This window comes from Scyliorhinus canicula, chromosome 2 (assembly GCF_902713615.1).
Source record: "Scyliorhinus canicula chromosome 2, sScyCan1.1, whole genome shotgun sequence".
Lineage (NCBI taxonomy): Eukaryota > Metazoa > Chordata > Chondrichthyes > Carcharhiniformes > Scyliorhinidae > Scyliorhinus > Scyliorhinus canicula.
The window spans coordinates 101,424,415-101,438,668 of record NC_052147.1 but is presented as its reverse complement, the minus strand read 5'-3'; the positions used below and the strand labels follow the sequence as shown (position 1 = coordinate 101,438,668).

Sequence of the window (14,254 nt, the reverse complement as noted above, 5' to 3'; positions counted from 1 at the left end):
ACATAAAAGGTATCTATTGGTCAGTGTTATCATCCCAGTGCTGTTGTCACCTTTCCTCAGTGTTACAAGTTGCAAATGGTTGGGTTCTCATCTGGGATCCGAACAGAATTGGGGGCTCTTTTGCCGGCATTTTAAAAGTATAATTCCCTGTTTGGCTTGGGATTACAGAAGTTCAAGACAGTGAGTATGAAGAGCTGTGGCTTTTTTTCAAGTGTTGATACTCTGACAGTGTAATAGGGAGTGACTTGTAAAATAGTGCTTTCTGATGGCTGATAGTTTCCTGCGTGCTGAAGACATAACTCTGGATGGTTTACAAAAGGTGTTTAAAACACAAACAGACACAGAAAATACTAGATGGGCATCCGGTGGCAGCCATGGAGTAAGTGGTCTCACATTTGGCAGCTCCAGCTCAAGGCTGATTTTTGGACCTTTTCCCCATTCGTAGGGTAGAAGTTTGGATGAAAAAAGGTGTAGGTGTGATAGGAGAAAGTGAGACTCCACTGGTGTAGCTGGTAGATGGATTCACGGACCAGACGTGAGTCAAGAGGAAGAGCTGGTGGAGCAGGAAAATCTTTGTGGTGCGCCACAGGTCAAGATGGAGGAGGGTAAAGGGCCTGTCCTGCCCGCCCAGTGGTCAACGGAGCAATGGTGGACTTTTTAAATGAGCAATTCAGCCAGTAGAGGAGGGAAGCCCATGAGGACCTGGCCAAGGTGGGAGAGCCGTTTAAAATGGGGATTGACTGTGTGGAGCAGAGGCTGGAGTCCCAGGGCCAGGTGATTCAGAAAGTGGAGGAGGCGGTGGGGGAGCACGAAGCGCAGCTCGCCTCATTGGTGACTGAGGTGGGGGTGATGCGGGAAACCCAAATGCGGCTAAAGAAGGTGGAAGATCTGGAGATGTTTGTTGGGCTTGGTGGCAGGTGCTTGGGGAGCGTCGAGGGTAAGTGCACCTTTTCTCTGTTTCTTTGTTTTGTGGGATAATGCGAGCGGGTGGGAGGCTTTGAAATCTTGAGCGGGGGCTGCCAGTCTCACTGGGTGGGCTAGTTTTTTTAAAATATTTTTATTCTCCTCCTTTTTCACATTTTCTCCCAGATTTACAACCACCAACAATAAACAATAATCAGTAACGAATAAAATGTCAATCCCCATATCAACAACAAACCCCCAAACAGCAGCTCGCATGTATTTTAGTTATGGGTCCAACAAGTGCCATTTGACCTAAAATTTCAAAATTATCAAATTTGCTTAAAGATGGGTTTTTAAATTAGAGAAACAACTGACCTTTCAGAAATGTGTACAAATTTTGGTATCAGAAAGCATTCTGCCATTAATTGCATTACTTATGTGATGCAATTAATCTTTACACTTAAAATAAAACACCCTGCCTTATTTAATTATTCATTTTATTAGCTTTAAATAAATTATATGGTTAAGGTACAGTATAATAAATATAAAACATTTGTATGATTAAAAAAGATTAACCAAAGCACAAATTATGGTTGTAAGCTTTAAAAAAAATATTATAAACAGAGTTTACAACGTAAAGACTGGACACAAAAAAAATGGTTTCCCCATCCTACTTAAAACGCACACTGTGCCTGTGTAGCACGAGTGCAAAAGCTTCCTGGTTAATTTAAACAGTTTTAACATTTAAAAATAACACTAATCTACAAAAATAGTAAAGAATCTCTCAAGAAATCTTTAACTTACCTGTGATTCATTGATGATTTCCAAACCGCAGCGTAAGTACACGGAAGAACAAGGTCAAACGCGGGACACAATGCGGTCTCATTCACAAATTTTAAAACTGTAGTAGTTCACGTGTTCTTACCTTGCACACGTGGTAGGTCCATCCGGGTGCTGTGGAATCAGGTGATTTTTCCCTTTGTTAATTTCGCCGGTAGTGTCTTTGCCATGATCAAACATGGCAGACGTAAAGTTTTCTGGGACATCATTTAACATCATCAAAAAGGTAATTGCAATTTTTTTTGTTAAAAATGTGGGCTATATTTAATGTTTTATGTTGTAATGTGTGCTGCTAATGTATGTTTATTTTATACTGACAAGACTGACTTGCCAACGGAGTTTAAAAAAAATTTACATACCTTTTAAATTCGAGATCCAACGTAAATAACTGGGCAATAAAATTTACGAAATTTGCATTTTATTCCAGCACAAAAATGATAGACAACATTTAAAATAAGGAAATTTAATACTTTCCAGAATTAACCATTATTGATAAAATTGTGATAAACAGCAAAATCACTCAAATTCATTAATGAGAATGAATTATACAGCCTTAAGAACAAAGAGAGTTTCCATGTCTCTAAAAAAAATGTGAAAATGTGGGGGACACGAATGATTAAGTTATAAATTTGAATAAAATCATCTTCTGTTTTTCTTTGACCCGAGTACATTTGAATACCCAAGTATAATCCTCATAATAAAATTAATTTGGGTGGTGTGTGTGTACATGAATTTAGCATAAAATATGTATGAAATGTGAATACCCTTTAAAACCACTCTTGGCCTCCAAAAAAAAATAACTAGCCATTAATGTAAACTAATAACAAAAAGGAATCAGAAATCACCCACAGAGGCGAAGGCTAGCATCTACCTCCGCACCCATTTCCAAACCCAGCTGGTCTGACACCCCAAATATGGCCTCCCGAGGGCTCGGGTCCAGTTTCATGTGCACTTTAGAGATTACCCAAAAAACCTCCTTTCTGTAATCCTCCAGCTTTGGACAGGACCAAAACATATGAACCTGGTTTGCATTCCCCCACCCAACATTCACACACATCTTCTACCCCCTCAAAGAGCCGGCTCATCCTTGCCCTTGTGAGGTGTGCTCTATATACCACCTTCAGCTGTATCAGCCCCAACCTCATGCACGAGGTGGAGGCGGCACTCTCTGGAGCACCTCACACCAGAACTCCTCCTCCATACCCGCTCCCAACTCTTCCTCCCACTTTGCCTTGATTCCTTCCAGCAGTGCTTTCTTCTCTTCCAAAATAGCCCCGTAAACCACCGATACTACCCCCTTCTCCAAATCCCCTGTCGTCAGCACCTCCTCCAGCAATGTGGAGGCCGGCTCTACCAGGAAGGTCTGTATCTCATTCTCGAACCTGCAGGTACCCCCTGCTCCAGCCCATACTTCGCTCCCAGCTCCTTCAATCCTGCAAACCGACCCCCAAAAACAAATCTTTTAGTATCCTAATTCCTTTCTCCTCCCATCTCTGAAAATTTCCATCCCACTTCCCTGGCTCAAATCTATGGTTCCCCCGAACTGGCATTTCCCTTGACCCTGCCCCAACCCGCAGTGCAGGCGAAACCACCTCCAAATTAGCTGGGTGGGCTAGTTAACGGGAGCACAGTGGGGGGTGGTCATGTGGTTGGTGCTGGGGAGAGGGATGGGGTTGTTGTTTTTCTGGGGAGGGAGGGGGGACTGCTGACAAGGGTGTGGTTGTTGTGGCGCAGCAGAAAGGGAGTGATGACGGTGGACATCCGACGAGGGCCTGAGGCACATGTGACACAGGACAGGGGCTGGCCCAAAAAGGGATATGGTTAATCTGCAGGGGATGGGGCTCCAGGCTGTTCACATGGAGCGTGAGGGGGCTGAATAGTCAGTCAAACGGTCACGTGTGTTCGAGCACCTGAGGAGTCTGCAGGTGGCATTTTACAAGAGACGCATTTAAAGACAGGGGATTAGACAAGGCTGAGGAAAAGATGGGTGGGCCAGGTGTTTCACTCGGGACTGGACGTGAAGATGATGGCGGGGGGGGGGGGGGGGGGGGGGGCAGTGCTGGTAACTAAGCGGATGGCGTTTGAGGTGGGGAACAATGTGGCAGATTTGCAGAATTGAGGGTGGGTACAGGTTTGTGATGGTCAATGGGAATCTGGAGAGATGCTGGTGGTTTTGGTAAACTGGGACAATGAGGTGCCCCTTAATAGCGAACCTCTGACTAAACATTTGCTCACCTGTACTAATATCTCCTTGTGTGGCTCTGATAATGGAACCTTTGAGCACCTTGGGAGCAAAGACACTTTATAAAAGCAAATTGGTGATGTTAAACAGATGTTTACTCCACAGGCCAAGTTTAGCTGAACTAGCAACCCAAATGTCAATTATTCAAATTCCACCATAGCAAATTGTATGATTGAAGAATTCAATAAGTCACCAATTTATGGACAAACACTTGCACATATAGTTTGCTTTTAATGTCAAAAAATATCTCAAGGCTGTTTTCAGAGGCAAAATCAAAAAAGGATGTTGAGAGAAAGGAGGGGCTAACTACAAACTGACCAAAATCATCATGAAAGCTATCAACTTGTCGTTAAAGAGCCAACTGGCTCATTAATATCCTTCAGGAAAGGAACCAGCCCTTGTCCTTACATGATCTGGCCTAAATCTGCCAACAGTCCCATACAACATGGCTGAATCGCAATGTACTCCGGGCAACTCGTTAGGGCAATAATGACACCATTCCCTGTGACATCCACGTCCCAGAACAAATCAACTAACAATATTTTTTTAATAGATTTAGAGTGCCTAATACATTTTTTCCAATTAAGGGACAATTTAGCGTGGCCAATCCACCTATCCTGCACATCTTTGGGTTGTGGGGGGGAGACCCACGCAAACACGGGGAGAATGTGCAAACTCCACACGGACAGTGACCCGGGGCAGTGATTGAACCTGGGACCTCGGCGTCATGAGGCAGCAGTGCTAACCACTGCGCCACCTTGCTGCCCGAAACATTACGTCATGTAGTATTTTTTCACTTGACAGCTTAGTGGGTGGCACAGTGGTTAGCACTGCAGCCTCACAGCATCAGGGCCCAGGTTCAATTCCAGCCTTGGGTGACCGTGTGGAGTTTGTACGTTCTCCCCGTGTCTGCGTGGGTTTTCTGTGAGTGCTCCGGTTTCCTCCCACAGTCCAGGAATGTGCTGTTTAGGTTGGCCATGCTAAAATTCCCCTTAGTGTCCAGGATGTGCAGGTAGGTTAGGGTGTAGTGGACGAAGGAGTGACGCAAGGAGAGTGTTCTTTCGGAAGGTTGATGCAGACTGGCCAAATAGCCTCCTTCTACACTGTAGGGATTCTATGATCAGGCCACCCACAAATGGTACAAATGAAATCAGCAGACCACTGTTTGAAGAATAACTGATAAAGACCTTGATCCCTTTACACCATGCTTAACATTCTTGGAAGTCTCCTCCGAGCAAGATACTGATTGGATTGTTGACACAAAGGATAGATTTGCAATCATACTGCACCTCCCGTGATCATCGGACATCCCAAAGCCATTTGCAGTCAAATAAGTGTTTTTGAGGTGCAGTCACTCTTGCACACAGTCAATTTGCACACAGGAAGACCGACAAACAGCATTGAACATATAATGTGATGCTAATGAAATCAAACAGAAAATGCTGGAAAACCTCAGCAAGTCTGGCAGCCTCACCCGAAACATTAACAGTGTTTCTCTTCCCACAGATGTGCCAGACCAGTGGAGTTTTTCCTGCATTTTCTGTTTTTATTTCAGATTTCCAGCATCTGCAGTACGATTCTTTGATTTTAGATGTTAATAATGACATTGGTTGAGGAATAAATGTTGGGATGAGTACACTGGAGCTAACTCTCCTATTGTTCAAATTAGTGCCATGGGACCTTTTACATCCACCCTGAGGGGTCAGCCGGCACCACAGCATTGCATCCCATCCTAAAGACTCTCCCTCAGGACTGCACTCAAACATCAGCCTGGATTATGTCCTCCAGGTTCTGGGTTCGACTCATGACCTTCTGACTCAAGATGAGTCACTACCTGCAACAGTAGTGAACACGCCAACATTGAGGGCATTTAAAAATTTATTGGATAAGCATATGGATGATAAGGGCATAGTGTAGGTCAGATGGCCTTTAGATTTTTTCCATGTCGGTGCAACATCGAGGGCCGAAGGGCCTGTACTGCGCTGTATCGTTCTATGTTCTATGAAAATGCCATAGCTGAAGTAGTGATTGCCAATGGAAGTAACTAACTATTGGGTTAGAAATTCAGTGAAGACCTACAAGTCACAATCTAGCTGTAAAACAACCTTTCTGTATATCTTACAATAATATATGAATGAAATGATTCCCTTTTCATTGCGTAATTTAGATTTTATCTCAACAATAAAAACCTGACTGGAGATGCTGAGAGATTTCTCGTTGGCAAAGGGTATGTTGCTGTTGCATTAATATTATAAATTTATGTTCACAATAAATCCCACCGTAAATAATTCAGTCCACTGTCCAGGGAGCATAATAAGCTGTAGATGCTGACCATAAATATTTCACACAATTATTTTGATATGTTGGACTTCAATAAAGCATGCAGTGTGAAGTTGAATCAAGCAAACTCCAATAGTCGTCGTGACCAAAACAAATCCAATGCCACGACCAGTCTGAGATTTCCCATCTGCTGAGCAATTAGAATGCACCAAGGGTAACGTTGGGGCAGGAAGGGCAAATCAACGCACAAATGAGAGGGATAAGTGTCAAGTGGACTACTGACAAGGACACAGGGAGGATGAAAATTAGGCTGATGACTCGCCCTCTAGACATTGAACATGACTTGCCCAGGGAGACATTTCAAAATCGGGGTCCATCGCAGCATTCCCGATCGCGGGAATTAATGCGCAACGGCCGCAACAGCCGAATTTTAAAAATGCCGGCTGCAGCCGGCTTTAAAAATGACGGCTGCGACTGACTTTCAAAATGCGGGCGCACTGCGCATGCGTGCCTGCTCATCAGTGCGCTGACGCAGGAGAAGATTTTTTTAAAAATTCAATGCAGTCTTCCTGCCTGAAGCAACGGCAGGGAACAGGTCTTGTGTCACGAACACAACTTCAAGTGCTCTTCATCCATTTTGTCAGCAGCAAACAAGCAACAGAACTGGATCGTTTTGCAATAACAAAAAGAGGGCCTGAGACACAAGCGGGCAAGGATCTCACAACTAAACCTGCTGGAGAGAGGAGCTCAGCAGAATCCAAAGCAGGACAAAGCAGTGGTGCTGTCAGCTGTTCAGGAGAGTCCACAATTGGACAAAGCAAAGTGCTAGTGTGAGCTCCAGGACCTCTGATGAACAATCCATAGAGATATGTAACATTGAATGACAAAACAAGTGAGATTGTGAGGACCAAGCAGGCTTACATGTCGCATCAAAGGCAAGTGAAAATGGTGGGTCGCGAGAGTCAGCCGGCATGGGTTGCGCCGGTCAACCGGCATGGGTCGCGTCGGCAAGCCGGCATGGGTCTCGACGGCCAGCCGACATGGGTCCCGAAGGTTGGCCGGTTGGTAAAAACGGATCCCCGGAAAAAAAGTTTGAAAAACACTGGGCTATGGAGTGGCCCAATAGAGGTTTTTAAAATTATGACAGGCTCAATAGGTTAGGACGTAGAGCAGCAGTTTCCCCTTGTGGGGGAGACCAAAACTAGAGGCCAAAAATATAAACAGTCACTGATAAGCAATTCAGGAAAACAAACTCTTTACTCAGAGAATGGTTAAACTATGGAATTTGCCACCACATGGAGCAAGAAACAGATGGGTGAGGCTCACAAAGTTGCCCACAAAACAGTCCATGAAAAATAAAATTGGAGCAAAAACTCAAACTACCGAGAGGAATATCACACTCATAAAGATATTCGCTATTTAAAGTGCATTTTAATACATGCTCAGTATTTTCTTAAAACACATCCTGCTGCTTTGCTCATCACTACTATCCCAACTCTTCACACACTGGACCTCCCGACCCTCCTCCCACCTGCTGGATCTCATGTGCCTCCACCCACCCACCCTCCCAACTCTCCTCTTACCTGCTGGACCTCTCAGCCCCCTCCCCCACTGGACCTCCTGAATTAATGAATTATTCCATTAACAGAGTCTGATGACTTAAAGGTCTATCAATGGAAGGTAGTTGCATACCAATGGCCTAGCTCTAGCCTTTTGTGTAAATGGAAATGGACTATCAGCCAAATAACGAGAAGAGATTCAAGTTTGACTACCTCTGGGGAGAAGCTTTGTTTGAAGTGCTGGGCGGAGCTTAGAGCGAGGTAGAGAAATTATTTTGCAAACAAAGACAGAAGCAGATGGACAGCCAAGGAGACAGGCCAGAAAACCTGGAAGCAGAAGGAAGTGGAGAGCAGCCAGTCAGGTCATGAAACCTGCCAGCTTAAAGATGTAAGCAGCCATGGAACAGGTCATGGCAATAGCCACAGAGAAAGCTTTGGAAAAAAATTCTGAAATATATGTCCAAACAGAAGAAAGATTGCTTCCTAAGTGGAAGTACTGCCTTTACTGAATGTGCAAGTGGAACAAGAGCTGTATTTTAATGCCCAAGTGTTGTTTAATGGGCCCTTGTGTCTTAAATTTAAGAAACTGTACATAATCTGTTAATGTTAGAACTGTGAAATTTGTAAGTTTAAATATTATTTTCTTGAGAATAAAGTGTTGTTTATAAAATAACAACACCCAATTTCTTATATTACCACTCGTGGGACGAATCTATCTTTTCTGCACAGTGTTAAAATGTAAAACGTTACGCGTCTGGTTCAGTTTCTTAGCCATTATTGAGGTCTGACCAGACGAGCCTAACACCGAAAACCCCATCAACACCTTAATTACAGCATTCCTTAATCTTACACACACAACCGAATACAAGCCTAGCCTTTGGCATCTTTCTCATAATTCAAATCAACACAAACCTCTGGCGCATGACCAAGTATCTCAGATCCAAGCAGCCCCTGACTGTAATGCAGTAATTTCGGAACAACTTGCTGCCATCTTCAAAGGCATCAACACCAACTTTCAGGACACTACCATTTCCCAGCAGGTCGAGTAAAGTCTTCGGCAACAACCGACCATCCTTGGTCAACTGTGCCATGCGGACGAGAAGGCATAGGCCACTGTAAGAGGCAAGCTGAAGGAGAGACACGGGGTTTGGCTTTCCTGTTATAGAAATCTGGAAAATAATTTAAAGACAGGAAGAAGAAAATGTTTAGTTGCTGCCAGGGTTAAGATGAAAGTTTCAAACTTCCAGGGAAGGAAGTACAGTTTCAAAAAACTAATCAGCTAAAGCCAGCCAGCTCTTCAACTCTTTCTGGAATAGGAGATACCTTAACGTTCATCACAATAACTTGTATTGCCTTCAATGGCGAAATGGCACTTTCACAAACAACATTTGAAACTAAGTCACAAGATAAAAGCCTTATCACTCAGGTAGGTTTTAAGGGGTGCACTGAACACAGATTTGTTACAGTGCACAAGGCCATTTGGCCCATCGTGTCAGCACCAGCTCTCCAAACAAGCAATGTAATTTAGTGCCATTCCCCTGCCTTTTCCCCATATTCCTACACTTTGTTTCTGTTCAAGGTACTCATCTAATCAGGGAAACAGAGAAAGGCGAATAGGTTCAGGGAGAGAATTCCACTGCTTAAGGATGAGGCAGACTCCACCAATAGTGGAGCACAAAAAAATCAATGATGTGCAAGAGGCCAGAGTTGGGAGAGGAGAGATCGCAGAGAGCTGCTGAACAGGAGATTACAGAGATAGGGATGGGTGGGGCCATGAAGGGATTTAAACAACAGTATAAGAATTGTCTTTTAGATCAAGGTGGTAGACCGGGATCTAATGTAGGTCAGTGAGCACAGGGTCAATGGGTGAACCAGACTTCATATAAACTAGGCTTTGGGAAGCAGTGCTTTGAATCAACTGAAGGGAGGTTGATAGGTGAGAGGATGACCAAGGCAGCATCGGAATATTGGAGCCTACAGGTTGCAAAGATATGGGTGAGGGTTTCCGAAAATAAGGGATGAGCACAGTTTTTTTCAAATGTTTCCTAGCTGCGCACTCCAATCATAGTGAATGTCAGTGCAGTGCCCTAGTCCTGGAGGCAGTGCCTGAGATACTGTCCTGATTATCCACCCTACAACATTTAGCATTTAATAAATGCCAGCTCAAGGATGCTTTGGTTGTAGCAGGCTGACAAATGAAAGGCCATAGACTGGGGTGACGCAGTTGAGCCTTTCCTTTTTGGCCAAAGACAATTTCACTTCATCCTGGGGTCTTCCAAGATTGGGAACCCCCAACGTGGAAAACTGTGGAGAGAGCAAGGGATTTGGCACGTGACATAGTTGAGGCAAATAGTATAGATGCCTTGATGGGAACCTATGTAAACACATAGTGGAAAAAAGGAATAGCGGTTAAATGAAGTAAATGGGAGGAAGCTAGTGTGAAGCATGCTAGCACAGACCGAATGGTCTGTTTTGTGCTGTACGATATGAATAATTTTTATAGTCAACTAAGGTTCAAATAGGATGCCAAAGTTACAAATAGCTCAGCCTCAGATACTGGCCATGAAGAGGGATGGAATCAGTGCCTAGGGAACAGTTTGAGGGAATCAAAACAAATATTTCTGATCTTTCCAACAGTTGCATGGATATTCCATGAAAGTTAGAAAGTTCCCTTTTCTCAAACACAGTTTAAATTTGCCTGCTTTGCTGTGCATTTCTAGTGGATCTATACACCATCTTTGTAGGTATTCAGGGGAACTCACCATAAACAGCTTGATGCACAATCAATGGACACGAAACGTAGATGAGATCCAAACGATAGGCGTTAATGCATAAGATGTGTGCCTGGCAGCAGATGTACAGAAGAAAGGCCGACTGCCGGGAAGCACGGGTTCTTATATACCGCCTCGTAGGCGGAGCTACCTACCTCTCAGCCAATCGGCACATGATTTACCCGGACCAATTGGCAGTGAGTCCTCTGCACCAATAGCAGCTCACTTCCAGGTACCGTAATACCCCTAATCATACTACCACATTCACCCCTTTTTGAAAAAGATGCGGGGGGGGGGGGGTATAGGAAAGGCAGACACGAGGAGGGGTGGGGCGTGTCCCATGAGTACGTGACTGGTAGTATGACTAGAGATGTTTAGGTCGTACCAATGCATCGATGGCTGCCCACTGGCACGCAACTTATGTGCAAAATACAGCAACTATGTTCAGTGTATAAAATTCGGGGGGAAAAAAAATGAAGAACAGGCAAGGAAAAGAAACAACAGTCCATCCGTATGCAGAAGTCCACCAGTAGGACACATCGATTCAATCAGTCGATTGGGCGCCTTGGACGTCCTGCTTGACCTGCGTAGCTGTGCCGGCGACGTCAGAGCAGTGGTCGTCCGTGACTCCGAGAGCGATGATCCTGTTCCGGTGTCCGTACCCCTGGTCGGAGCTAGCGGGGGCCAGGCCGGGGGAGGGGCGTCCTGTCCGCTGCGCCGTGGGGGTGTCGGTGGGGCCGGGGGGGATTGCTGGGGCAGCTGGGGGGGGGGGGGGGGGAGTGCTGGGAGATGTGGCCGAGATCCGGCGGGTGCCAGGTCTCGAAGGGAGACCGTGTCCTGTCGGCCGTCGGGATACTTCACATACGCATTTTGTGGATTTGCGTGGAGTTGCTGGACTCTTTCGACCAACGGGTTCGACTTGTGCACCCGCACATGCTTCCGGAGCAGAATGGGCCCGGGGGTAGCCAGCCAGGTCGGGAGCAGGGTCCCTAAGGAAGACTTCCTTGGAAAAACAAGAAGACGTTCGTGAGGCGTTTGGTTAGTGGAGGTACAGAGAGGTGACCGTATAGAATGGAGGGCGTCTGGGAGGACCTCTTGCCAGTGGGAGACTGGGAGATTTCTGGACCGAAGGGCCAGCAGGACGGTCTTCCAGACCGTACCGTTCTCCCTCTCGACCTGTCCGTTACCCCGGGGGTTGTAACTGGTCGTCCAGCTGGAGGCGATGCCCCTGCTGAGCAGGAATTGACGCAGCTCGTTACTCATAAATGAGGACCCCCGATCGCTATGGATGTATGCGGGGTAACCAAACAGGGAGAAGATGGTGTGAAGGGCTTTGATAATGATGGTCGTCGTCACGTCGGGGCAGAGGATGGCGAAAGGGAAACGGGAGTACTCGTCAATCACATTGAGGAAAAGGGCAGCACGGTGGCACAGTGGTTAGCATTGTTGCCTACGGCGCTGAGGACCCGGGTTCGAATCCCAGCCTTGGGTCACTATCCGTGTGGAATTTGCACATTCTCCCCGTGTCTGCGTGGGTTTCACCCCCACAACCCAAAGATGTGCAGGGTAGGTGGCTTGGCCAAGCTAAATTGCCCCTTAATTGGAAAAAAAAATTGGGTACTCTAAATTTATTTTTTTTAAATCACATTGAGGAAGTAAGTGTTGCGGTTGTTGGAGGGGAGGGAATCTTTGAAGTCCATGCTGAGACATTCAAAGGGGCGGGAAGCCTTAATCAGATGCGCTTGTTCAGGGCGGTAGAAGTGCGGCTTGCACTCCACGCAGATGTGGCATTCCCTGGTCACTGTCCTGATCTCCTCGATGGAGTAGGGCAGGTTGCGGGTCTTTATAAAATGGAAACAGCGGGTGACCCTCGGGTGACAGAGGTCCGCGTGGAGGGTTCGGAGGCGGTCCACTTGCGCGTTGGCACAGGTGCCACGGGACAGGGCATTGGGAGGCTCGTTTAGCTTCCCAGGACGATACAAGATGTCGTAGTTGTACGTGGACACCTCGATCCTCCACCGCAAGATCTTATCGTTCTTTATCTTGCCCCTCTGTGCATTATCGAACATGAAAGCCACTGACCATTGGTCTGTGAGGAGGGTAAACCTCCTGCCGGCCAGATAGTGCCTGCAATGTCGCACAGCTTCGACTATGGCCTGTGCTTCCTTCTCGACCGAGGAATGGCGGATTTCTGAAGCGTGGAGGGTACGGGAGAAGGCGGCCATGGGTCTGCCCGCTTGATTGAGGGTTGCCGCCAGAGCAACATCAGACGCATCGCTCTCGACTTGAAAGGGGAGGGACTCGTCGATAGCGCGCATCGTGGCCTTTGCAATGTCTGCTTTGATGCGGCTAAAGGCCTGGCGGGCCTCCATCGACAGGGGAAACGTGGTAGACTGGATGAGTGGGCGGACTTTGGCAGCGTAATTGGGGACCCACTGGGCGTAATATGAAAAGAAGCACTTGAGGGCTTTGAGGGAGTTGGGGAGGGGAAGCTCCATCAGGGGGCGCATGCGTTCGGGGTCGGGGCCTATCACTCCGTTACGCACTACGTAGCCGAGGATGGCTAGACGGTCGGTGCTAAACACGCACTTATCCTTATTGTAGGTCAGGTTAAGGAGTTTTGCGGTACGGAGGAATTTGTGGAGGTTGGTGTCGTGGTCCTGCTGGTCATGGCCGCAGATGGTGACATTATTGAGATACAGGAAGGTTGCCCGTAAACTGTGTTGGTCGACCATTCGGTCCATCTCACTTTAGAAGACTGAGACCCCTTTGTGACACCGAAAGTAACCCTTCAAAAGTGGTAGAGTCGCCCATCTGCTTCAAACGCAGTGTACCTTCGGTCACTCGCGCGGATGGGGAGCTGGTGGTAGGCGGACGTAAGGTCCACCGTGGAAAAAACCTTGTACTGCACGATCCTGTTGACCAAGTCGGAGATATGTGGGAGAGGATACACGTCCAGCTGCGTAAACCTGTTGATGGTCTGACTGTAGTTTATGACCATCCGATTTTTCTCCCCGGTCTTAACCACCAGCACTTGTGCTCGCCAGGGGCTGTTGCTAGCCTCGATAACCCCTTCCTTCAGAAGCCTTTGGACTTCGGATCTGATGAAGGTCCAGTCCTGGGCACTGTACTGTCTGCTCCTGGTGGCGACGGGTTTGCAATCCGGGGTGAGGTTTGCAAATAAGGATGGGGATCGACCTTGAGGGACGCGAGGCTGCAGACAGTAAGGGGGGGCATAGGGCCGCCGAATTTGAACGTTAAACTCTGGAGGTTGCACTGGAAATCTAACCCCAGGAGTGCTGCCGCGCAGAGGTGGGGAAGGACGAAGAGCTTATAGTTTTTAAACTGCTTCCCCTGGACCGTGAGGTCCGCTATGCAGCACCCTGTGATCTGGACCGAGTGCGAACCGGAGGCCAGAGCGATTCTTTGTTTTACCGGGTAAACGGGAAGTGCGCAGCGTTTTACCGTGGCGGGGTGGACGAAACTCTCTGTGCTCCCGGAGTCCAGCAGGCAGCTCGTCTCGTGGCTGTCGAGAAGGATCTTCGTGGTTGCCGTGGACAGCGTGTGGGGCCGCGACTGGTCCAATGTCACTGAGGCGAGTCATGGCAGGAACACTGAGTCGTCATCTGGCAGAGAGCAGTCGCCTGCGGGGTCCTCGA

The 14,254-nt window shown here is 47.0% G+C and overlaps 1 protein-coding gene across 1 annotated transcript in view; it reads right to left on the bottom strand.

Annotated features, from left to right (window-relative positions):
* exd2 (exonuclease 3'-5' domain containing 2) overlaps positions 1-14,254 on the bottom strand; it is a 113,779-nt gene that overhangs the window by 23,425 nt on the left and 76,100 nt on the right. Inside the window, exon 2 of the mRNA XM_038790257.1 lies at positions 8,737-8,993. Coding sequence (XP_038646185.1) covers positions 8,737-8,993 — 257 coding nt within the window. The remainder of the gene's footprint in view (positions 1-8,736; positions 8,994-14,254) is intronic.